The following is a 26,736-nucleotide window of genomic DNA, read 5'->3' as shown; positions in this document are numbered from 1 at the left end:
CGCGGCGGTCACCGCCGCGATCGACCGCCACTTCCCCACTCCGACAGCCACGGCGGTCATGACCGACGGGCTGGAGTCTGCGCACTCCGGTCCGGCGGTCGACCCCAAGACCGCCAACGGTATCATGACCCTGCTTACCGCCGCGGTTTCTGGCGGTCGGGTACCGCCATGCGAACCATGGCGGTAGGCACTATCGGGGCCAGGGAATTCCTTCCCTGGCACTGATAGGGGTCTCCCCCACCCCCCACTGCCCCCCGAGTCCTCCCCCCACACCCTCCACCCCCCTGCCACCCCCCAGAGGTGGTACGAACCCCCTCCCCACCCCCACCCCGACATGCACATACACGCACCCCGACATGCACACACCCCCAACATGCACATATACACACCCCCTACACACACACATACACAACGGGGACACATACCCGCACACATACATGCCGACAAGCGCACCCGCCGAACTACACACATTGCCCATAGGCACAGCAGCACTCCCCGCCCGCATGCACGCACTCACACACCCCCTCTACACACTCACACGCACACCCCCATGCACGCACACATCACACAACACCCCCCCACCCCCTCCCCTCACGGACGATCCACTTACCTTGTGCGTTGGTCCTCCGGGAGGCGACAGGAGCCATGGGGAGGTGACCGCCAACAGAAGACTGCCAACAGAAGACCGCCACACAGAAATGTGGGTCGTAATTCTGTGGGCGGTGTTCTGCTGGCGTGGCGGTGGAGGTTGACCAGTCTCCACTTTCCCGCCGACCGCCAGTGTGGCTGCTGGCGGTTTTCCGGCGGAACGCTCCCAGCGGTCAGAATGCGCAGAGCGGCATACCGCCGCGGTCTTCACCGCGGCGGTAACTCGGCGGTCTTGCGAAAAGACCGCCAAGGTCAGAATGACCCCCATAGTCAGTGCTCTGTAAATGACACCGTGGGGCCTTGGCTGCTAATTTATTTACTCAGTAAGGTAAGCTGATATGAAATGTGTATTTTCCCTTTTTACACTTATCACAGGCTTTTTTCCTCTTACAGGAGATGTCAAGATTCCTGGATCACCCACCAATGTTAATGCTGCCGAAACAACCAAAACATATGTAGTGCTAAGCTGGGATCCACCTGTTCCACGTGGAAGAGAACCATTAGTTTATTATGTTGAAAAGGTATGAACAGTTGTTGAGTGCTACATGAAAAATGAATGGGCATAGATTGGCATTGATGGTAGGAGTGTTTGGATGAAGATAGAAATACAGTTAAATAAGTGAAGGAGAAACTATCTTGCATTTTTATCATGGATTATGTTTTTACAATGTCAAATTAGGCTCGAGGCACTGCTTTTCTTTCAATTCTACTTCTAAAGGTTATTTTTGCTGCACAAAGTCACTATATCTGCTACTGCATGGGGACAACAATTTGATGTAGCACTCCGGATTCATGGTTATGCTATGTTATGTAGATTTGTAGAGCCCACTGTCACTCTGGAAGGTATCCTGGGCTGACGCCCAGCAGGAATGCGTCTAGGCACACCAAGGACCCAGTGGAACAACCGAAATGCCAGAGCTTCAGCTTTTTCTGAATTCAAGAAGTGAGGAGGAGGCCCTTTTGTGTAGCGGCTGGCCATTCAATGTTTTAGAAGTGAAGTAGGAGAATGCTTGACTGCTGGATCTGGTTTTCTGTATTGAATGACATTTGTGCAAGTAGGAGTCCAGATAAGTGGTTTGTGATTGCAGATGCAATTGTTGAGGTATGCTGGCCCAGTGTTATGTAGTGCCTTGAAAGTGTGGTGAGGAGTTTGTACTTTGCTCATCTGTGTGGAGGGGGAGCCAGTGGAGATCCTTCAGGTGTTGTGTGATTTCATTGTGACATGAGAGTATGAGAGTGAATCTGGCCAACAAATTCTGAATGTTCTATTTTCTACTGGTTAGATTTTTGTTGATCCCAGCATAGATGGAGTTCCCATAGTCCGACTTAGTTCTGACCAGGGTTTACATGACAGTTTTCTGGGTGCTGGTTGGGAGCCATTTGAAAATTTTCCTTAGCCTCTTCAGGAAATGGAAGCATAAGGTGGGGACAGCATTGACATGGGCGATCATGATGAGTTTGCTATTGATGATGATCCAGAGGTGGTAGCTGTCGGTGTCAATCCAAACTCTGTTAGCCACCCAGTGGAGTCCCATGGTAATGTGCTCTAAGTGAAGATCACAGCTTCAGTCTTTAGGCAGTTGATTTTCATCCAGTGGGTGAGTTCCGTCATGCAGGCATTGAACTTGATCTGGGTACAGGGCTTCTTGTCCGTGAGACAGAGAATGAGTTGTGCGTTCTCAGCTTAGGAGAGGATGCTGATATCATGAGAGAAGATGATACTGGCTGGATGGATCACGTATGCATTGAAGAGGGTTGGGCTGACCGAGGATCCTTGCAGAGCTCAGCAAATGAAGCTGTGGGCATCTGGGGTATGTGGCCCCAGGCTGACTGACTGGATCTTTCCAATCAGGAAGGAGCAGATCCATTGGAGTGTGTGTCTTTGGATCCTGATGTCATGTACATGTTGGATGAGGACAGGTAGCCCAGATTGTCAGGGAGGGGAACATGGTGACTAGCTAGTAAGTCAGCTGGTAGTCCCCTCCTCTAAGATCGATGAAGTGGGATTACATGATGGGATTAGCATGGAAACAGGACCTTGAAAAGTGGTAGTGGGTAGGAGGCTGCGGCTCTCTCTGATAGGCCTCCTTGATGGTGTTAGAGGCCAGCAAAGAAAGCAGATGGAATAGCTCTGATTCAGGGAGTGTTGCGATGTGGAAAAGGTGGTCATGCCTCCATAATGAACGATGTGCCTCAGCGTGGATTCCCCTTCTGGGGACTCTTGGCAATATCAGCACAGGCTGGCAGCTGCATGTGAACTCATCAAGAAGGGCAGCAATCTTTCTTGAGCCTGATAGCAGAATATGTTTGTACCAGTGAAAAAATCACTATGCCTGTAAGACCCACAGACCTACTGACATCAAATGCTGCTATAGGGTTATATAAAATTGTATATCTATGTATAATAACATATACATGTGTAATAGATGAACAGTAATAGTTTTAAAAAATATATGTTTATTGCAAACAAAGCTCAGCATACAAGTGGAACCCGTATCAAATACATAATAATAGTAGCTCAGACAAGGTACACAACATTATCTGGCAATCGACCAACATTACACAACCACTGGACCTATACCATCTCTTATTCCCTGACCTACCACTCCTGCCTCTCCTCCCCTCCAGGGGACCAAGTGATAACCACTCCTTCAAGGCTATTCTGTTGTGTCTCCCATTTTGCCCATAATGTTTCAGATTTCTTCACGCATCCCCTGCTTCTGTATTACTTGTTCTGTACTTTAGCATCAATCTAAGTCCCTCTCCTAATCTTCGGGACGCAGTGGGTCCCTCGCCCTCATTCACCTGCAATATTTTGCTTAGCCATGCCAGCTGCCAATTGTAACCAAATCTTCAGGTGTCAGAGCCCCCCTCGTCTCCCATAATGCCAAGTAGTAGCCATTTTGCCTCCAGCGGGATAGTTAGCAGAATTGCTTTACCCATTATCTGTACCTCACTTTGCCAGTACTCCTCGATCCCTGGGCATCCCCACAGGGTGTGGAAAAGGGATCCTACTGCATCATATCCCCTGGCACACAGGTCGGAGTCAGTGCAACCCATCCTATGCATTAGTGTATGCAGAGGAATATGGTCTATGGAGAATCCTCAACTGTATGAGATGGAAACAGGCCCTTATAGCTATCTCCCCGGGTCTCTGTACCGCCTCCATCTAATCCTTAATCTCAAGCATTCCTAGATCATTTTTCCAGGCGGCCCGTAAAGATTTCAGAGGGTCTGGGGAGTTGATCAGGGAGATAGCCTTGCTTGTCAAAGGCTCTGTCAGCAGTCTATCTTCCAGAGGGGATGACTCTGGCAGCTGCTCTCCCTCCACCACATGCCTATGTAGTACGTGTCCCAGCTGCAACAGCCTAATGCAATATGACTGCCCCATCTCGTACTCACGTTCAAGGTCCTCAAACTTCAATATGTTCCCCCCTCCACACTTCTCCCAGGGACTCTAGCCCAATGAGCTCACAGTTCCAAAATACCTGGAGTTTCCCCACCTCCTGCAGCAGTGCACTGGACCATAGTGGGGTTCTGTGGGTGAGTTTTCCTCCCCAACCCAAAAATCTATTGGCTGCCCTCAAAGCTCTAAACACCAATTGCGTATGGACCAGGAGTCGACCCAAATGCCTGACCCCATAGAGGAGCGCCTGCACGCCCTGGGATCCCATTGCTTCTCTGTCCACCCTAAATGCCAGGTCCTCTCCTGCCTGAAACACCCAGTCATTGGTTATGCACAATTGTGCCACCCAGTATTATGTACGTATGTCTGAGACTGCCAGTCCCCCTTCAAATACCCTCCTCTGGAGTTTAGTCAGGGAGATGCGCGAGCTACCCCATCCCAAAGGAGCCTCCTTAAGTCATTATTTATATTTTGAAACAGTACAAGTGGCACCTTGCATGGGGTATTCTGCAGGGAGGCAGTACAGCAAATCTGACAGGGCCATCATATTAAAGAGTACAGAACATCCCATCAGGGAGACTGAGAGGCCCCTCAGCTGTACCAGCAGATTTTCTTCCCGGAACCTGGACACGCTTCATGTGACATACATACCCAGGTAACGAAGCCCCTCCATCGCCACCTGGGTGACATACCGCGCAGGCAGCTCCAGGGCACCCCCGTGAGCAGATGATTTGTCCCAATTAATTTGGTATCCAAAGTAACTGCCCAAAATTTGAACAATATGGAGAAGCCTGTCTACTATGTCTCTTGGTCTCCAGTGCAGAGCAGAATGTCATTAGCGTATAAGGAGATTTGCTCCTCCCATCCTCCTTTTCCTCTTATCCCGTATACCAAGAGATCCTGACATACCCAAGCAGCAGTGGTTCTAGCGCCAGTGCGAAAATCATGGGGGCCAAGGGGCATCCAAGTCTCGTCCACCTGTACAGCGCAAACCGGCAGGAATGTGTAAAATTCCCCTGCACCCTCAACAGGGGGGACCAGTAGAGGAGCTGCACCCATTCGCAGAATCCAGGGCCAAATTCCAGCCTATCCAGGGCCACAAATAAGTATGGCCATTCCATACTCTCGAATTCCATCCTGACATCTAGTGACAGTGCAGAACCCCATTCAGGCGACGGACGTTGAGTCTAGTTCCCCTCTGGGGCATAAACCCTGCCTGGTCAGGGTGAATTAGCCTTGTAATTACCTTTTTCAACCAGTTGGCCAGGATCTTTGCCAATTCCTTAACCTCTACATTCAACAGTGAGATTGGCCTGTATGAACTTCAGGTCCCTGGGTCTTTCCCTTTCTTTGGGATTACCACTATAGTGGCTATTCTCTGATCCCATGGTAGAATCCCTTCTGTTCTTGCTGTCCTGAACATTTTCAGCACATACTTTGCCACCTCCTTGACTACACACTTATACAGCTTGACCAAAATACCATTTGGCCCGGCGGCCTTTCTGTGTTGTAACTCTCGGACTGCCTGTCCAACCTTCTCCTCCGAGATTTCCTCCTCCAATGCATTGCAGTCCCTAGGAGTGAGGGTCTGTAGGGAAACATCCCCCAGAAGTTCTGCGCATTCCACCCTGGTGAACTCAACCCTGAACTCATACAACCGCTCATTATATTCGCAAAGGCCTCAGCGATGTCCCCTCTGGTTGTGCACGCCTGCCCCGTATCATCTCTAAATGTCACCACCCATGTTCTCCCCCTGGCTCTCCTTTCAAGCTAGGCTATTAGTTTGTGGGCCTTATCCCCTGCATCGTACATTCGTCGCTGGATTTCGAGCACGTGTGCTCTCACCCTGTCGTCTACCAGATCCCTCAACTCCTGCTGGGGAACCCTAAGCTGATGGCATCGTTCAGGACATGTTCGACCGCTCTTCACGGCTGCCATCTCTAGCGCCCTGATCTCTGCTTCCAGACCCTCTACTTTTATCCATTGCTCCTTTTTTATTCCACCAATTAGCTCTTGTACCTGGCCTCAGATCACTGTTTTGTACTCCTCCCATAGGATAATTGGCGATGCCAGAGACCTGTCTTTTCCTGGAAGTGCAGAGCTGTCTGTTCTCTAACCTTATCCCTGAAGTCTGGATCTGTGACGTGCCAGGGGTCTAACCTTGGAGGCAGTCCTCGTTCCCTATTTGGACCGCTGATTATCACCATCACCGGGGAATGATCCGAGACCCCTCTAGCAAGATGAGTCACCCCATAAAACTGTCCCTTCTGAGGATAGAGCGTAAAGATGCCTATTCGTGAAAAGTTGTTGTGTGCTGTCGAGAAGTATGTATATTGGTTTCCTCCCTGGTTGTGTTCTCGCCAGAGGTCCACCAGACCCACCTCCTCCACGAACATTCTGAGGGGACTCTGATTCCCAACCGGGCCCCCCTGTGGGCCCTGACAGTCTGTCCCTCTGGCATCCATAACATCGTTCATATCTCCACCCAGGATCAAGATGCCCGTGGGAGGTCCCATTTGCTCCCTCCAGATCTCTGAGTGTTTCCCCCTGTAACCTGGGCAGCACATAGAGCGAGCAAGTGTTTATCTTTTGACCCTCCCAGGTACCTGTCTGTATTACGAATCTGCCCAAGGGGTCTGCGCGCATAGTACCCGGGGTCTATGTCACCTTTCTGTTGACCATTATTCCAACCCCCCCCTCAAACTGGTTGTATAACTTGCATGCACCACCAGGGAGTAACCCATTCGAACTAGTTCCTTATACCTGTTCCCCTTCAAATTAGTTTCCTGAACCAGGATAATGTCTGGTGCGTGTCGCCGGATGTATTGTAGGACTACAGTGCGTTTTTGTTGCCAAGGCCATTGACATTCCAGGTCAAAATCTTGACCTCTGTTTTTGTCTGCTTTGACATGTTATGTTTGTGTGTGCCACCCCCTCATGAGTTGTAGCCTTGTCCCTACCCTGCGAGTATCGTGTTGCTGAGCTGAAACAAAAATTTCTAAAGGGACAGAAACTGTCCCTGGATAACCTTCCCCAAAACTCTTCCCCACCCTGCTTCCCTCCTGCATTGTAGACCTGAACTTGCCCACCTCCCCAACTTGCATAGCACCTATCCCCCTAAAACAGACTAACTTGTAAAGGACTGGCTGGCGTCGCCAATCAATGTTTAGAAAGTTAATGTACATATCCTATACCCCTTGTCACTCTCTAGTAACCAAACATCGGTTCTACCAAACTTCCAAATAGTCACTGTTTTGTTCACAGTAGGGTGGCTGCAGTCCTCCATCATTGAACATCAACACTCTGAGTTGAATATGTTTCTCAACTTCCTGCCATCCCTCTGTTTATGTTCAATCCTTGTCCCCTGATTGTCGCAACTCAGTGGCTGCCGGAACCGTCTCTGCTACCTGGTGCCCATCTTGATGATTCCCCCGGTCCTCAGGGGAGTTCTAGTCCTGTGTGAGTGGTACCAAATGCACCTTCATGTCCCTAGATGGTCAGTCTGAGGTCCTGGCTGGCTTCTCGCTCCTTGGTGGACGCTTATGCCCTGTGAGGCAGCCCTCAATCCAGTCCCATGCCACCGCTGACATAGCGAAGAACATTGGTTTGCTCTCTGACATAACTCTCAGTCTGGCTGGGAACAGCATAGTGTATTTGATGCCTTATGCTCTCAGGGCCTTCTTGACCTCATCAAAACTCTGTCGCTGGCATTGAATTTGTAGTGTAAAGTCAGGGAAGAACCTCATCGTGGTGTTCTCATAAAGGAGGTCTCCCTGTGACCAGGTCGCTTGCAGAATGGTGTCTCGGTCCCTGTGATTTAACACCCTAGCTATATTAGTCCTCAGTGGGGCCCCCGGCCTCGGCAGTGGCACTGGCGCCCTATGCGCCTGCTCAACAGAGAAATAATCTGAGAGTCTCTTCAGACGGAGGTGGTTGGTGATCAAGTCCTCCAGGAAGGGGTCTATAGCAGGCCCCTCCGCCCCCTTCGGGACCCCCACCACCCAGATATTGTTTCTCCTTGCCCTGTCTTCTTGGTCCTCCTACCTGGCCACCATATGGGCCTGTTGTTTTGTTAGAGACTGTACCTGGTCTTCCAGCTTTTTTGTTGTAGATTGCAATAAGTGGATTTGTGATTCCAACGATTTAACTTTTTCAGATATCTTGTGAAAGTCTGCTTGTAGGAGATTGACATTCGGCGTTACTGTGTCTAATTTAGATTCTAGTGAGTTCTTGAGGTCTCAAATGGCCTCGATTATGGCTCCCAAGGAGAGCTCTGTGGCCCCATGTGACTCTTCATCCACCTCACTCGCCGCCAATTGCTTCGTCACTGTGTACTTTTGGTTTAATTGTGCATTTGGGTGGCTCTTTTGTTTCTCCATTTTTCTGTCTGTCCCCCACACGTCTCTGGAGGGGGGGTGAAACCTCCCCACAGCTGCGACCTCTCCAAGGCTGCCGCCTCCCACCTTCACTTTTTGCTTCCCACACGCACTTGCTTGCTGGCCCCACCTGCCCCCAGCACTGTCACCTTCGCTCCTCAGGCCCGTTGCTCCTGTATTGGTCATCTCCCTCCTTGTTCTGGCCCAGACACATCACTCTATTCCTTGCTGCATGTGCGTTTTCCTTGTTGTGGCCGCCTTCCCCCCACAGGCCTGCAAAGCGTGCTGTCTGGGAAGGCACTGCCTGCTGTGGTGAGCCAGACCTCCCTCCTTTCCCAGACTGCTCACTCTCCTTGCCGTCCTCCCGGCTCCCCCAGTGCTCTCTGTGCCCAGCGGCCCACATACAGGAGCCCGGCTAGGCCGGCTGGCCAGCCCTGGCCACCACGGCACACTTTCTTCACCTCTTCCCTCCCCCATCATATTGCACTGGGGGGAGGATCTGGGGGCCCCTTTCCAACAATCACTGGGGTGGCCCCACTACTCCTACCAGCCGCCAAGCTCCCTTTCAGCCAGAGGGTGGCGCACCCATCACCGGCCTCCGTTATTTCACCTCGCGGGCCAAGCTAACTGCTCACAGTGCTCCCTCCTTGCTTGCCAACAACATTAAGCGGGCCGATGTGGACCAGCCGACGTGCAGTCTTCTTCTTACGGCCCAGCCAGCACACTAACACTCCTCTCCCTCGGGCACCAACAACTGTCCCTTTCTGGCACCCCTCATGCCTCACTACTTCGTCGTAGCCGGTCTTCGGACAATAGTTTGCCCAGGTGTCGTTCCTTTCTTCATTTAGCCATTTCTCATGTGCCGATGCTGTTGTATTTTGATTGGATGACGGGGTTAAGTTTGTGAAGTCGTCTGAGCTCTGTTACAGTGCGGCCATCTTGGCTACTGCCACGCCACGCTCCCTGGACAGTAATAGTTAATCACTTATTTATGCAAGTTATAAGAACTGTTCACAGAGAACATGCACACCAATTACTTGTCTACAGACTGCGTGCCCAACAGGTAATACTATAGGGACGTCACAGTTAAGAACCTAGCTAGTGAACAGGTTTCTATAAGAGAAAATAAGACTTAAATTTGGTTTCTTGACACTCTCCAAACAAAACATAAAATCATGTGTGAAACAATACAACTAATCAGCAACATTACAGTTAAAGAAGTACTTATCTTAGTAGCATTAGGAAATCTCATTGAAAAGATAGAAATTATATTGGGAGAACGTCACATAAATATGAAGAAAAGACAAATAAGAGACAAAGCAGAAGTGAGAAAAACACTCTTACACATCTCATATACGTCGAACTGTGTAATTCAAACTCCTGTTAGGAACATTGTCTTCTAGAGAGCAAGAGTGCATCAGAATTATTCACTGGACAATGTCAGCTTTCACCGAGGCCAGTATATATATATATATATATATATATATATATATATATATACATAGTGCAGTCAGTGGCTTTTGGTAGTGCACACAGTTTCTCTGTGGTAATGTTGCAGGCATTCTAACTTGTGTTTCTAGTGAGTGTGAATGCTGGTGTGTTCAGGACTGAACCCAGGGACCCCTGTCTGCACAAGCCTCCTGAATACCTCAGTCGTTGATTAGAAATTCTTTCATTTGTTTAGTAGCTTGTTTCTTCATTAAGACCTTTTTTGAAGTTCAAGGCACTTTTGGACATAAGAACAAAATTCGGCAAAAGCAACCAAGTGTCTACCAGTAGACGCAGGTCCAAATATTTTATGTGGACCCTGCTCAGAAGGTTCTCTTGGCAGAACCCTCGAACATTTTTAGAAGGAACGGATTCAAACTGAGAGGTTTGTATAGATGCCTGTGTAGCTCGTCCATTAGGCACCACTGCTTGTTCTCAGTAGTAGCAGGGATAGCATCCTCTTCTGTTGGTTTGTTTTGCTCAGAAGATCCTGTGGGTTGAGCTGGAGCTCTTTACGAGTCAATCTAAAATAATATACGCTCTTAACCCTAAATTAGTCTGTTAAATACTCTACAGTTCAGATTTCCAATTCCCAACACTGTCATTTATTTCCTGCCGAGTAACCTCTGGCACTGGAGTTTACCCAGGACAAAAGTTGACTGAGTGTGCATCTCTCAGCCAGATCTACCCCAGCGTGCCGTTCCCTAGAGAGTGGTTCAAACCTCTCGGCTGTAAAAATATTTCTTTGACTCTATAGACAAGCCTCCCTTAAGGTTGGGGAGCCAGTAGGTCTCGTAGGTACCAGCCAGTTGAATGAACAATGTGATTCTAGGCCATTTGCACCTTTGTACGAATCTGGACATAGCCCAGGAGCCTCCTATTGGTATACCCCTAACTACTTTACCAGAATCGTTTGAAACTGGGAACGCATTCCAATGGTTATCAATGCACATTTGCATTTGTTAATCGGTTTCTCTCCAGACAAGGGTGGGAAAAGCGCAAAATGTCACATCTCTGATATTTAGAAAACTAAAAGATAAAACGTAATTCAATTTTTAGATGTGATCCATGCAGAACAAATATCATGGTAGTTGTAGCCACAACACATAAAACGTAATGTGTTTTCAAACTGTACATTAGAATTTAGGACACCCTAGAAATACTTGCAGATTTTATCATGGTCCACAAGGGGAAAATATTCTACAGTTCTGCATAATATCGTTACAGTGTCTGCACTACTACAATTAACTCATTTTGTGCCCATTTTTATGTTTTCCCTCCTTCTGGTATCTGCCCAATTCTCTAATATAAAATTAAGTCAGCTTCACAGTCGTGGTCAGTGATTCCCATCTCCAAACTTGTGGCTCCTCCATTCTGGTTAAAGTCCGGTGAAGAGCGGGGCTTCCAATGGCAGAACCTCAGCCAGCTCTGCCATCGGAAATCCCTGACCTGATGACCCTGTCTGCCACAGGGTTGTCACGTCAAAGTGACACTTTCCCCACTCTATTACTTGCATGCATGTCCAAATGCACTATTTCTCTTAAGACACTCTTTGATTACTTGATGCAGCTCTTGCCAATTATTCACCCAGCTATCACTATTTTCTGTCATTTGGTTACAATAGAATAGTTTGGATTATTTATTGGATAAGAAACTATAATAGACACAGGTCCTTATAACTTAGTTCCAAAATGTGTAAGAAAAAACTCTGATAACAAAACGCATTGCTAGTGAAGAGGTAGTAAAGTTAGACATAGTTCTAAGCATAGTATCTGTGGATAAGGCCTGGTTTCTGTGCTTGAGAGAGCTGTAATTTTTCGCAACACTATACATTGAAAAAGGATCACTGGAGTCAAGTTCTCTGAATTTCAAGAGCAAAATATGTTGAAAATTCAAAGATGTATGCAGGAGTGAGATTGATCTATTTTTATGAAGTTGCATACCTCCTAGATTTGCACACTTTTGCAACTTTTTTTAGTTTTATAATGGCTAATGCCTTTTGCGAGGCACTGAAGCGATACTACCATTGTTTAGAGTAAGAAGGTGGTACTTTTGTGCATACCTCGAAACTGCTGCTGGAGACTTCAAGGAATCAATAGCCAGAGAATATCGGGCAGATTTTCGAAGGAACACAGATGTGCAGAGTAGTTGATGGACAGTTACTTTGAACATGTCACTAAAAGCCTAGTGTCGAGGGGCAAAGTAGGACATGAAGAGGTACCTAATGGCAATACATTCAGTGGTAAATTCCGACTCTCGGTGTAAAAAATTCTACAGAAAACAAATGTAGATGTTTGACTTCTGCTAAGGTCTGAGACCTGCTGTCAAAGTTTGAGCCACATGCGTTCATTTGAAAGAATGTTCCCTTATCCTGCTGCAGTGACACTGATTTACCTTTATATTTGGCAAGCACATTATGCATTCATGATAGTAGTGCAACGCACCTATGTTTAAAATTGAGAATTATAAAAAAGGACATTTTGGGGGTTATTCTAACTTTGGAGGAGGTGTTAATCCGTCCCAAAAGTGACGGAAAAGTGACGGATTTACCACCAGCCGTATTACGAGTCCATTATATCCTATGGAACTCGTAATACGGCTGGTGGTAGATCCGTCACTTTACCGTCACTTTTGGGACGGATTAACACTCCTCCAAAGTTAGAATAACCCCCTTTATGTACAGAGGCCAGAACAAGTTTCTCTGTATGTGCCATGTTGAAATCTGTCAGAGTTTCTTATGGTGCCATTTCTAAACAGAAAGGCACAGTGTGTGTATAACAAAACAACCATGGCCCTGACATAGGACGTTTTCTCTCTGTGTGCGTGGTAACATTGTTTATTTGTACCCTACCGAGCACCGCCATGCTTTTCAAGGCAAGTATGCGTCCACTGGGCCACCATAAATAGAGCTGAGCTCCAAAAGCTGGAAAGGTGATGACATGATGTGACAGGTCTTTGTCTGTGATTGGCCAGTGATTGGCAGAGATATTAGAAACGCCACATGTGCTCCATCAGTGGTTTTCCCATCTATAAATGAAGTAGGGGAATCACAAGCATGACAGAGTGGGAGATCTGCTGATTTATGTGCAATTACCCTTTGTAATTACCAAGATGACAAAACAGAAATATATATTGAATATAGATTGAACGTTGACTGCAGGCTTCCATAATATGAGGTGTGGAGTTATTAGATCATCACAAATCCGTAGCTCAGAACAAATGCCCTCACTCACCCATGGGTGACATGCTTCATCATCAGCACCTAGTTGGTGCAGTGGAGCTATCTATTTTGGAACGTTGTACCTGTATTTGTAATTATAATTTTAGGAGGGTGTCCACTGGACCAACCAATTCCTCTCTCTCCCTTTCTTTTTTGCTTCTTCTATATTATTTGACTTTGTTGTGCTAAAATCCTCCTATTTGAATAGGTATGCCCTCATGGTTCCTGATTAACATCAAGACTAACCTCTATGAATGCATGCTTCCCTTGGCTACGATTGCAGAGGCAACATGGCCTCACATTGTCCCATGACCATCTGTAAGAAACTACATTACTGTTTTGAGAGAGAGACTATCCACCTCAATGAGTAGCCACTGCTCTTGACAGGGAGAATCCTTCCAACCTAAACTCATACCCTGGTAGCTATGGCACAGAACAGACAGACATAGCTTAGGGCAATGTGTAATTTGTTTAAACAGTACTAAAACGGTAAAAATGGCTCCAAAAAGGGGTCAAGTGCCAATGACAGTCTATGGTTATGGTAGACCGGGACCTAGGTGCTTTTTCAAGCTGACCGTAAAGAATTGTGGGTCAGATACACCAGCCAGGTTCATCCTAGTCAAAGATTTTATCTTCTGACTTTGGGCCTGATTATGAGGCTGACGATCTTGAGACCACTAGCCTTGCGGTGCCGGTCAGGACTGCCACTCCAGTGGTGGCCCGACTGCCACATTATGATCACCAGGGTATTGCCATCAATGGCGGGATCAGTGAATCTGATGGGCTGACAGTGGTGGAGGTCTGAATCAGCTAAGGCGCCGCTGCCACCTAGAAAAGGCTCGCAGCAAACAGGTGCTGGGGGCAACAGAGGGGCCTGCACTGCCCATGTACTTGGTCCCCCTGCCTAGCACCCTCACAGTGCTCACTGTCTGCTGTGCAAACAGTGAGCATTGCAAAAATGCTGATCCCCTGCGGCAGCAGCATTGCTGCCGCCATATTCCTACTGGGCTGCTGGGCAGAAACCTTGGTTTTGGCCCGTTAGCCCAGCAGGAAAGTTGTAAAGGGCCTGGCTGGATGTAGCCAGCATGGCGGCAACCTCTCCATCAGAAGTACGGTGGGCGGGTCTCCCCATCCGCCGAACTCATAAAGAGGCCCTTTGTCTTTTAAATTCTAGCTTTTAAGGGGTCCTAGAGCACCTCCTCTGGGTCACCTCCAAGAATCCCAAGCTCTCACCAGCAGCATAGTGGGGGGCCAGGTCTCAGTCTAGTAGAGTCCACTTGCAAGTCCAGATCAGGTCCAGTTATTGGGTATTCCAGGGAAAAGGCCTCTTGAAGCTTGGGGATTGTGTATGGGAGTGCCAAAGGTGTCCTCTCACATCTAACACTGAAATGCAGTTTGAATTAGGCAATGCACCCACAATAAATACCTAGGTAGCTAGGGATGATAGGACAAAAGGATGGTCCTTCTGAAGCCAGACAGGGACACTAGAATGTTATTGTAATCCTATCCTTTCCCTTTCAAATGTGCCCCAGGTGTTACACGTGGCTCATCACACCTGTCAAGCAATATTTGACAGTTGACGGTCACAAGATACCCACTGCCCCCACTCTGAATATTCATTTATGTTCATCGAGGTCAGCGTGTTGTTTTCTCCTAGGAGGGGTTTCACACCTCATTTACACTTTAGTCAGGCCATGGAAAGGCTGGGAGAAGCTAGTGAGTGCATGCAAATTGGCCTCAGTGAACTTCAGGCAGAGAAAAATTAATTTTTTGGGTTACTGTTGCTAATAGTTATTTTGTCTTAGCTAGGTCTGCCACAGTGAAACCAGCTTTTTGAGACTTGCCTCTCTAGAGACATATTAACAATGCACTCTACCTTGTTGAGTACAAGATAAGTTAAATAAGTCAATCAGGGGTTAGAAAATGTCTCCATGTTTTAGAGGTCAGAGCACATACACTGTGCACTAGACAGCAGTGCCCCAGTGTGCAGAGACAAAACACAGAAATTAAATAGGGTCTGGCAAAATGCAAAAAATCAGGGGTGCCCATGCAGAGAGGGCAGATTTCCTAAACTACTCAACCACCACTCTGATAGTGGAGATCGAATAACAGAAGAGTGTCCCCAGGGGAAGGGAGCCAAAAACAAACAATAAACAAAAAAACTCCAAAAGCAACAAAGAGAGAAGTTGAGGATTCACCTGTAAGAAAGAGCTAATTAGAGTGTCGGTGTTATATTCAATTCTTCAAATTATCACACTATATCGCACTATAATCATATCCAAGAAGCAGTTACTTTACTATAAAGGCTGGGGGATATTAAGATACCAGGTATAGGTAACTAGGCTCAACAAATTCTTTATCTTTCGACACACATTCTCTTAATTTGTAATTTATAACCAAAGTCACAGCTTATATCTTATTTTTTGTGTTTTTCAAGACGTTGGGCTATTCCTTCATATTCTTTGAGTCCATTGCATTCATTTATTAGCCGATATTTTCCGCATACTCTGAATTATTCCACAAAAGTCCACATCAGTCTCCTCCCACTTGGTAATTCGTACTTTTGAGGTAATAGTACTTATTTCATTCATAGATGTACCTGTTCTTGTTCCTGTTAGGATTAAGAATCCTGGGGAGAACAAAAGGAAGGCACCAAAATCACTCCTCCACCCATCCTCCATATCTCTGCCTGACCCAGAATGAAGCCTTGACAGTTCTTGGAGAGTTCTGCTCCTCTTACTCGAAAGTTGAGCTAATTTGTATAGGCTCTATCATCTCTAGTCGCTTCCTTTGGTGTCACTCAGGTGTTTCTATGGAAGAAAATGAACTTTGTTTTTCCTTAGACCCTGCTCCCTATAACTACTCCTCCTCCTCTTTCATCTCTTGTTTTTCTAGCACAGTGGCTGCAACAAACACGTGGCTTGCTCCTAAAGCTCATGCCTGCCCATCCAAAGGTGTGGCTACTCCAATAATGTTCACCTCCCACCGAGTAGGAATAGCCATGCTCTAACAAGAATGAAGCACGAGCCAGGAGTTTGATTTTACTTATTGTCGGTATGCTTGAGTTGTATTCTACCATTACTGTGCCTTGAATTGTAAATCACCTTTGTAATGTTTTAGCTCAGTATGGATATCACATTCTATTCCTATGCACAAACGTGTTAAAAAATGACTGATGGCACTGAGCGTATGTGCACTTCAAAATTCGTGGAAAAAACTAGATATTTGAGGTTAGCAGATTTAGAATATCACTGTTGCTGTAGATGTGCTCCATATAAAGAGCAGATCTCCGCCTAAAGACTGTGAACTACCAAGGGTTCTCTACTTGTGTTTGGCCTAATTTATGCCGCACACAAAGTTTACAAAGGCATGATTTGAATACTAAATGTAGGTAAGATGAAATAAAATACTGCTAAATTCATATTGATTGACTTTGTTATCATAATGTTGTGCATACATTTCTAGATCGGTCCGATGGCCTGATTTATTTTTTCTTTCTTAGTCCATGGTTGGCAGCGGTAGCTGGCAAAGAGTTAATGCCGAGATTCCTGTCAGATCTCCTCGCTTTGCGGTATTTGATATGGTGGCTGGAAAATCCTACAACTTCCGAGTCCTTTCTGTTAACAAATACGGTGTCAGTGAGCCATCGGAAATAACACCACCAATTCAAGCACAAGATCTTCTGGGTAAATTATATGATTCATGAACTCGAATATCGAACATTGTATGAACTATATCTCAAAATGCATCAGGTTTTATAGCTCTAAAAACTGTAAAGATCCTTAATGGTGTGTATCGTTTTAATATACATTTATTGATAGTATTGCACTGAACAACACTAGTTAACTAACATATTCCTAATAGCTGTTAACGGCCAATATCATGTTTAAATAGAAAATGGGTATAAGCTGTTGCTTACTGTTAAACCTTTTGTGTATACGAGCACTTAAATGGACTATTGACTCTGAATGTTTTGTATGGGAAAAAACTATGAGAATAAATATTGGGACCTACATTTTCCAGTAAGTTGAGCAGCATATGTTTATATCTATACAATGGAGGAAAGTTGTTCTAAGCTGTGGCTGTTTTTATAAAGAGTTGCTTGCAATCGAAAATTGGTACAGGAGCCTGAGCAAGTGATGTTTGATAGAGTCACCTCTTTTTGGACCAATGTTTGAAAAATGTCCTGGAATTCCTTAACGTGGACTACACTGAACTTGTCAGAAGCATGTGGAGTTGGGAAGCTGGAAGTGCCTTTTAGCTCCTCAGATACCCTCAGCCATATTTTGCTTCAGCATAGAAATCATCATGGGAGGCGTCCAGTGCCGTAGGCAAGAAGAACATCACTTCGAGGTAAATGTGGTTGTGTAGTGTATATGAATAGTCTGCACAATGGCTTAGGGGTTAACACTGGTATTCTAGTTTTTTTTTCAAAAACACTTACTTACCTACTGGCCAGGAGCAGCTTGTGGCACGTGGCAGGAACAGGAGAATAATTAATAATAAAACAATAAAAAACGTACCTGAAGCCGCCGCTATCACCGTTCAGCTCCACAGTGCTGCGCCACAGGCACAGGCTTCTAGCCTGCCCTCCGACCAATCTAAACATTGCTGTCATGCTGCTGGCAGCATGACAGCAGCACTCCGATTGGTCAGAGCAGCCAGTCAGGGTGATCCCAGGCAGACTGGGAGTCTGCTTGCTCTCTCCAACCCAGCACTGTGGTGCTGGGTTGGACAGAGCTTAATGCACATGTATGTTTGGCCGGCCTGAGACGGCCAGCCAAACATACATGCTCACTGAGGTGGAGTGCTGAGCACTCACCCTCTGTGCTCGTCAGCCCCATGGCCCCGTCCCTTCAACAATACACTGATAGTAAACATAGTTTATTATCCTTGTATTGCAAAAGTTTGGCAGTTGCTGCTGCTGGCAGGGGGACGACGCTCCTCCGCCCTAGCCACTGGCAATTCAAATCTTGCTTGGAACCACAGAAAAATTTCAGGACTGGAAACTGGACAAGTGCTGGCAACTTCAAAACAGATGGGAGTAGCTGTGCCATAAGTTATTGTAAGTGATAATTGGCATCGACCATACACACTCATGTTATGTTTGAGCGCAATTGATGTTTGTTTTCATTTGTTTAATCTGCCTAACAAACTGAACATGGCAGATGCTTAACATTTGACCATCATTTTGCAGGCTGTTCAGTGCTATTGTACATATTTTTCAAGAAAATTCATAGCCTGGGTCAGTGAGTATTACTAAAGGAATACCAAGCAGCCATACAATCTCTGTAACAAAGATAATCTTGTAGAAACACATGGAGTGAAAAAAAGTCTGATCTTGGTCAAGCAGTCTATTACTAATCAGAAATATGCTTACGATTCAGGGAAGCATAAATCAACTAGGAAATCAGTTCATATTGTGGAACAAGTTTGACTTCAAGTTGTGAGAAAACTTAGGCCCTCATTCTGACCTTGGCGGGCGGCGGAGGCCGCCCGCCAAAGTCCCGCCGTCAGGTTACCGTTCCGCGGTCGAAAGACCGCGGCGGTAATTCTGACTTTCCCGCTGGGCTGGCGGGCGGTCTCCTTCAGACCGCCAGCCAGCCCAGCGGGAAAGAGGCTTCCACGATGAAGCCGGCTCGGAATCGAGCCGGCGGAGTGGAAGCTGTGCGACGGGTGCAGTTGCACCCGTCGCGTATTTCACTGTCTGCGCAGCAGACAGTGAAATACATTTAGGGGACCTCTTACGGGGGCCCCTGCAATGCCCATGCCAGTGGCATGGGCACTGCAGGGGCCCCCAGGGGCCCCGCGACCCCCCCTACCGCCATCCGGATCTCGGCGGTCCGACCGCCGGGATCTGGATGGCGGTAGGGGGGGTCAGAATCCCCGCGGCGGTGCAGCAAGCTGCGCCGCCGCGGAGGATTCAATGGGGCCGCGGTACACTGGCGGGACCCCGCCAGTGGTGCCGGTCCGACCGCGGCTTTACCGCCGCGGTCGGAATCCCCATTGAAGCACCGCCGGCTTGTCGGCGGTGCTCCCGCGGTCCTCCGCCCTGGCGGTCAAAGACCGCCAGGGTCAGAATGAGGGCCTTAATGCCTTGAAGAGCATAAATATGTATACTTACAGGATTATTGCACACAGCACAAGTCTTGACCGATCAAAGACATCCACAACAGCTTCAAACCCCAGACCCACCAGCCAACCACAGACAGCCACGAACCCAACGTACCAAGCAACGTTAATCCTCTATATGCCCGGACCACGTCACCAATGAAGACACCATCAGCACCATGGCCTCCATCCACTCCTGCTCCCCCTCTGACCCCTGCCCACACCAGATCTTCAACAAAGCCAGCAACATCATTGCCCCCCATCTCTGCACCATCATTAACAGCTCCTTCGATACAGCCACCTTCCCGGAGAGCTGGAGACACGCCGACATCAACGCCCTTTTGAAGAAACCCAAGGCGGACCCAGATGACCCCAAAAACTACCGGCCCATCTCCCTCCTCCCCTTCCCAGTGAAGGTCATTGAGAAAATCGTGAACAGCCAACTATCCCGCTTCCTGGAAGGCAGCAAAGCGTTTGATACCTCCCAATCCAGATTTCACAAGAACCACAGCACTGAGATCGCACTCATTGCTGCTACAGATGACATCAGGAACATGCTCGACGAAGGCGAAACCACAGCGCTCATCCTCCTGGACCTATCTGCAGCCTTCGACACCGTTTGTCACCACACCCTTTGAACACGCCTCCACAAAGCCAGGATCCGCAGCTAGGCCCTCGAATAGATCTCTTCATTCCTCTCCGGCAAAACCCAGAGATTCCGCCTTACCTGTCCGAATCGTCCAAAACCATCTGTGGCGTCCCCCAGGGATCCTCCCTCAGCCCAACACTTTTCAACGTTTACATGGCTCCTCTCGTCAACATCGCAAGATCCCACCACATCAACATAGTATCCTACGCAGACGACACCCAGCTGATCATCTCCCTCACGAAAGACCCTACAACAGCAAGAAACAACCTCCACAATGGACTTCACGCCATCGGCAACTGGATGGAATCAAGCCGCCTCAAGTTAAACACTGACAAAACAGAGATCCTCATCTTCAGCAGCAACCCCTCTGCTTGGAACGATTCCTGGTGGCCTATCTCCCTAGGAGCCGCACCCACACCCACCACCCAAGTACGAAACCTGGGAATCCTCTTGGACTCAGCACTCAGCATGACTCAGCAGGTCAACGCAGTCTCCTCTTCCTGCTACAACACCCATCGCATGCACCGCAAGATTTTCAAGTGGATTCCCATCGAAACCTGAAAGACTGTCACCCACGCTTTGGTCAGTAGCCGACTGGACTACGGCAACGCACTCTATGCATGAACCACGGCCAAACTACAAATGAAAATGCAACGTATCCAAAACGCCTCCGCCCGACTCATCCTCGAGGTCCCACGCTGCGACCACATCTCTGCCCACCTCAGAGACCTACACTGGCTACCCGTATCGAAGAGGATTACCTTCAAACTACTCACCCATGCACACAAAGCCCTCCACAACACAGGTCCGGCCTACCTCAATGACAGACTCACCTTCCACACTCCCGTCCGCCAGCTCCACTCCGCCAGCCTCGTCCTCGCCTCCGTCCCCCGCATTTGTTGCACCACCGTCAGAGGAAGATCCTTCTCTCACCTCACCGCCAAGACCTGGAACTCCCTACCACTCCACCCACGCCAGACCCAGGACCTCCTGACTTTCAGGAAATGCCTCAAAACATGGCTATTTGACCAGTAGCTCCCCTCCCCCAGCACCTTGAGACCCTGACTGGTGAGTAGCGCGCTTTAAAAATTACGTGATTGATTGATTGACCCATTCTTTTACACCTTTTTGTAGTTGATGCCACCGAAATATGCATGCTACCAATTCCTCCATGCTATTGATACTTAGATGTCCAGCTACTAGATGAAGTGTTATAACGTACAAATATCCTCCTTTTACACCATAGGAATTGTTTTACTTCACTTGATTTTCTCTTGAAGCCATTGCTGTTTCTTAAACTGCTGCTGAAATGTTCCAGCTGTACTGGAGCGGCTACAGACAATATTAATGAAGCTGCCTGCTCGTCATTACTTTCACCATGTTGAGACAGGGCATAAGCTTTAGCGTGTCGTTTTCAAGGTTGCAGTAGATTAGATAGATGAGCATCCACATTAAATGCATTTAGTTTTAATTCATTGTGAACAATAAACAACCCAGATTTTTGTGATCGATCTAAAACACATATTCAGGCTTTCCACTCTCTAAGTAGCATCTCCAATAACCATGGGCGTCCTTGATAGTGATTAATTCACAATGTTGTGCTTAATTCATCATCACTGAGTGTGTATTTTTAGCAAATACAATATTCATAAGTAGAAGGCAACAGGACAAAAGGTTTCATTATGAGGATCCTGTTCCAATAGAATGGCACTTATAATAGTTGTAGAGGTGTTGGTTTCTCCACCGTAGAGCAAAGAAACAGAACCGTAGTAAAACATTTACATGAGGATATTAAGTGCTTGTTCTTGTTATTCTCTAGAGAGAAAAGGATTTCCATTGTTGGTTAGCAAGGACATTGAGGCTATGATGGCTGAGAAGGAGTAGATGAATTTCATGTAAAAACTAGTGAATGGTATAAATCTTAAACCCTTCTTGAAATTTTTTGTCAGGCTGTTATAATAGAGTGGCAGACAGATTTATCAAAACTTCGAGAAGCTGCAAAGTCGCCCTAAGTGACTCAAGGCCTTGACATGATATTTACATTCCAGGGCAAAGCTTTGTGCTGGAAAGGGCCCTTTACATAGCATAAATAGAGCTTTGTGCTGCTTTGTGTGATTTAGCATTAAAGCTAGTACTTGAGCATTCCAGGACAACAACCCATATTTTTGATGCAAAGCCCTAGCTATAAAAATTGTTAAACTGGACTGTGCATAAACAAATGCCTTGTTGATATAGGTGTAAAATAAGAAAAATATTTTTGTTTCTCCTTATAGTTCTCACATTTGTAAGTTTACTTTGAACCCTGAGGTCCTCCCAAATGCCTCCAGTTCCTCCATGAGAGGTGGTAAGGACCAAAGTGGATGTGTCAAAGCCACCATGACGTCATCCGCAAAAAGAGCTAATTTATGATCCCTTCTCCCATACATATACCTGTTATTGTGGAGTTCCGGTGGACACACTCTGAAAAGGGCTTCATACCCAAGGTGAAGAGCAATAGAGATAGTGGACACCCCTTTTTCATGCCCTGGGATACTGTAAAAGGAGAGGAAGTAAGCCCATTCACCAGAACCACTGTCCTGGGAGTCTTATAATTACATTGTATCATTCTAACGAACCATTCGCCGAGACCCACCCTCCAGAGCACACAAATAGATATGGCCAGTGCACCTGACAACAGAGGCCACTGACAACAGTAGAGCTGACATCCGAGAGCATTGTGTTTTAGTCAACAGGTGGCATATACCCTTCATATTGTCACTGCAGTTACGTTCAGGGATAAGCCCTGCCTCATCCAAGTCAACAAGGCCCTGCAAATAGGGTGCTAGCAGGTTCACCAGAATGGAGGTGAAAATCTTGGCATCTACATTTAGCAATGAGATGGGCTGGTAGAAGGAGCAGTATAATGTAACCATACCAGGTTTGGGTAGTACCGTAATGGTGGTGAGTTTCATAGTCTCTGCAAGATTGCCCGTGGTGCTAAATGAATTGTAGACTGGGTGAGGATCGGTGCCAGTTGGCTGGCAAATAGTTAAAAAATTCCGAAGTGTAGCCATCATGTCCTGGAGCCTGACCGGGTTGTGAGTGGGAAATTACAGACAACACTTCATCTTTGCGGATGTTTTTGCTGATGTTTTGGTCTAGATGTAATGCTTCCGATGGGGGTAGGCGTTCTAACGGAATGTGTGCCAGGTAAGACCTGGTGTCTCTGTCCGGCAAGGGTCCAGCAGCATAAAGATGAGCATAAAACTGTTCAAAGGAGTGAGCAATTTGGTCATATTGCACTAGGCGCTCACCTTGAGGCTCCTCCAGGTCCATTATCTTCTGTCAGACGGCTTGAGTTCGCAGGCGGTGCCCCAGAAGTCGCTCCGTGTATAATATTTTTGTTTAGTCCATACAATAGTGTATGCTGCTCTGTCCATATCCAATGATTGAAGTTGGTTGCGTACCGTTGTCAGCTGGCAGCGAATATTGTGGGAACCTGTCCATTTATGATCTGTTTCTACGTCTTTCACCTGCTTCTCAAGCCGAGTTCTTTTATCCCTCGTTTCCCTATTAAGTCACACCGCAAGGGCAATTATATGTCTGGGGTGTACTGATTTGAAGTGCTGGAAGTACTCAGTGGTTGCTCATGTTAACTCTTTGACATGTGCTGCACTGGTGAAAGTCTATGATTAAGATGCCAAGTGCGGTGTTGAGGGACCAGGCCTAGGAGGTTTATGGCAGTGTTCAGAGGGGCATGGTCTGAGAGTGCTGCTATCCCTATAGGTACGTGAGTGATAGATGTCAGAAGTCAGGGCATGGCCCAATGGAGATCTGTTTGTGCATATGCCTGGTGTGCTGCTGAGGAGAAAGTATAATCGCTCTCTATGGGATGGCAGGAACGCCATACATCACTGAGTTCATATTTGTTCAACTGCTCCAGACTGTGCTAAGAGAACGCCCCGGTCTGTCCCACTAGCTGCACAGATCTGTTCACACTTGTATCGGGCTCTAGGATGAAGTCCCATGGAATCAGTACATCTTTATATGTGGTGGCCATCACCTGACCCAGGTCTTCTAAGATGAAAGCTCCTTGTTGTTCATTGGGTGCGTAGAGGGTAGCGAGAGTAAAGGTATATTGTTGTATTGTGATGCAAAGTGATAGAAGTCTACCGGGAATATCATTCTGTGTTTGGACCACTTTCCCAGGAAAATGAGAGGCCAAAAGAATCACCTCCCCTGCCTTCTTCCCCACACCCTAAGAGAAATATTGTCTGTCAAACCACCTGGATCGCAGACTGTTCCAGTCCACTTTGAGATGTGTCTCCTGCACCAAGAAGATTTCACATTTACATTCCTGGAGTAGTGGTACGAATGCCAACCGTTTTGAGGGTACATTAAGCCCCCGCACATTGTAACATATGATACGTCCCATACCAGCACTAAATGCGGGGTGTAACCATGCGGGACAGGCCACAGGCTATATTTGACTGACTGCCCACCATCCCAAAGGCAAATAAAATACACCATCCATTTTCCATCCTGTAGGTCAGGGAAGAGGATAGAAAGAGAACAGTAGCACAGGAAGTCATTTAGGAACAAAGAGTATACAACCAACACAGTCTCTCCCAGCAATGCCTCAAACAACATAATTGGGGCGCATGTTGAGGCCCCAAGGTAGAAGAGTCATCTTCTCCTAGGATCAGGAGACTCCCTCATTGGCAAATATCCCCGAAAGAAGGAAGCAGGACTCGAGTAGCTCAATCACTTCTGTGATGTGGCGTGTGGCATTATAACAGTGGTGGGACCCAAGTATCACTATTGTCATATGTGTGGTTTCTAGTCCTTGTCAGAGTCTGAGACCAGTTCATGGGGCTGTAGCTGACATAGAAGACCCACCCTCTCGTTTCTGCTCTCTGTTTCAGTAGGTCTAGCACATATCGCCTTCTTCTTCCCCCATAACATCAGAAGGTTGCCAACAGGTGCAAAGGGTCCCGCACTGCAGCAGGAAGAGTATCCTCGTCCTGTTGGCCTGTAATGGTCAAAATCGCCTTCACCTCCTCCAAAGTGCTTATATTATGCACCTCATTGTTCCAAAGGAACGTCAGGCAGAAGTGGTGACTCCACTGATATCGTACCCCCTTCTTTTGCAAACATTTTGTGGCAGGCCGCAATTTGCAGCAATGTTATAAGGTAATGAGTGAAAGATCCTGATACAGCCAGATCTTATGGCCTTCAAAGTCTATGTGTGTTCGGTCCTACACAGCTGCCATTATTGTTTCTTTTTGACAATAGTAGTGGAGGCAGTCAGAATGTCCTGGGGTTGACCAGGAGATGTAGCAGGTCTCCCCACCCTGTGGGTTCTATACAGCACAAAATCTTGAGGTAGGAGCTCAGGTATGATCAGATGGAATAGTCTGCAAATAAACTCCTCCAGCTCCCCTCCAGCAGCCTGTAGCAGAACCCCTTTAATTCGTATATTGGCCTTCCTGGACCTGTTTTCAAGGTTCTCCACCTGAAGCGTAACTCTGCATTTTTGTCTCATAAATCCAGTATTTCACAGCGATGAGTGTCTAGCTCCTCTCCATGTGCCTCACTAGTTTGTTTGATGCTAGATACCTGATCCCCCAGTTCATTCATCTCTCTCTCTTGAGGCCCTTGATGCCTGTTGTAACGTCCTGCTTTAGCATTGGAATGTTGGCGCGTCGGGACCCAAAGAGTGTTTCCAAAAAAGCATCTCCATCCACCCCAGTGGAACCACAGTCTACCATTAGGGGGCCTGAGATACAGTTTCTTCAGGTTGGTCTCCCTTATCCCCGGTTGGTTTGGTAAGGAGGTTTCTAATGGATGCATCCTTCTTGTGGGTGCATGCACCTCCCATGTTCCTCTTGGGGTGTAGCACGTATGGATCCCTGTTTCTTCCACCATAAAGCCACAGCCGGTATATTACCGTCAGCCACTAAGCCTTGTCTCTTTGACTCCGAACAGGTCCATGCAATGACCTTTCAGAGTCGCAACACACCCTGAGCGCCGATCACACGAGTGCCAAGCTGCACGCCCTGCAGCCCGGCAATTTCCCACAGGGTTTCAGTGCTATGGGCTCTCTTTCACACCTCCATCTTCCAAACCCACCACTGGATGCATCTCTGAAGCTTCTTAATGAAGTGAGGGCCACGGTGCTACCTCCGCTCGCTGCTAGTCCACTGGCCAAGAAGGGGCAAGTTTTGTTTCAGACCACCAGGCCGCCGCCAACTCCACCTGTCCCCAGGGGACCCTCATTCAGGCAATGTTCCACTGCTCTTCGTATCCCAGTCCACGTTGTGCACTACTAGGGCTCAATTATAGGCCTTTCCAGCCTCATCGATGTAGCTCACCTGCTTTCTGTGGTGTAGTTATGGCTCAGGAGAGTGCCCCCCTCCCTGCAAATTGAGGAGCCTTCTGCACTGGGGGCCCTCATGCACAGCACCCTATTCGACTGCTAGGCCTCTCCCTCACTTAGCTCCAGTAAGACGCCATTTTAGGTCAGGCAGGCCGCAGAGCACACCGTTGCGGCCCCAAACCGAGGCAGCAAAGGCTTATTCCTCTGCAGTAAGGTGGGGCCCCAGCTTTCAGCAGCATTCCGCCAGTCTCCCCATCTGTCACTAGTGCATTTGCAGCCCGGTCTCTTCCAGCACTGTCAAGCTGACAGCGAAGCTCCGAGGGTCTGCTACTGCGGTGTCACAATCTTGGACACGCCCCCAAGGATTCTTTTTTAGAATCAAAGGAGTTGCTGAGGCCAATTCATTCCTAGATATGTATGAACTTTGGAGCGATATATACTGTACATTTCACAAGAAGGGAAGGAAGTTGGTCGAGCCAT

General features: G+C 47.4%; 1 protein-coding gene across 1 annotated transcript in view; it reads left to right on the top strand.

Annotated features, from left to right (window-relative positions):
• The window catches only part of MYOM2 (myomesin 2), a 571,331-nt gene that overhangs the window by 204,454 nt on the left and 340,141 nt on the right, over positions 1–26,736 (top strand). Inside the window, exons 14-15 of the mRNA XM_069235814.1 lie at positions 1,042–1,169; positions 16,641–16,824. Coding sequence (XP_069091915.1) covers positions 1,042–1,169; positions 16,641–16,824 — 312 coding nt within the window. The remainder of the gene's footprint in view (positions 1–1,041; positions 1,170–16,640; positions 16,825–26,736) is intronic.

The sequence above is a fragment of the Pleurodeles waltl genome, chromosome 5 (assembly GCF_031143425.1).
Source record: "Pleurodeles waltl isolate 20211129_DDA chromosome 5, aPleWal1.hap1.20221129, whole genome shotgun sequence".
Taxonomy (NCBI): Eukaryota; Metazoa; Chordata; class Amphibia; order Caudata; family Salamandridae; genus Pleurodeles; species Pleurodeles waltl.
The sequence above is the reverse complement of the archived record's forward strand: the minus strand, read 5'-3'. Positions and strand labels throughout refer to the sequence as shown.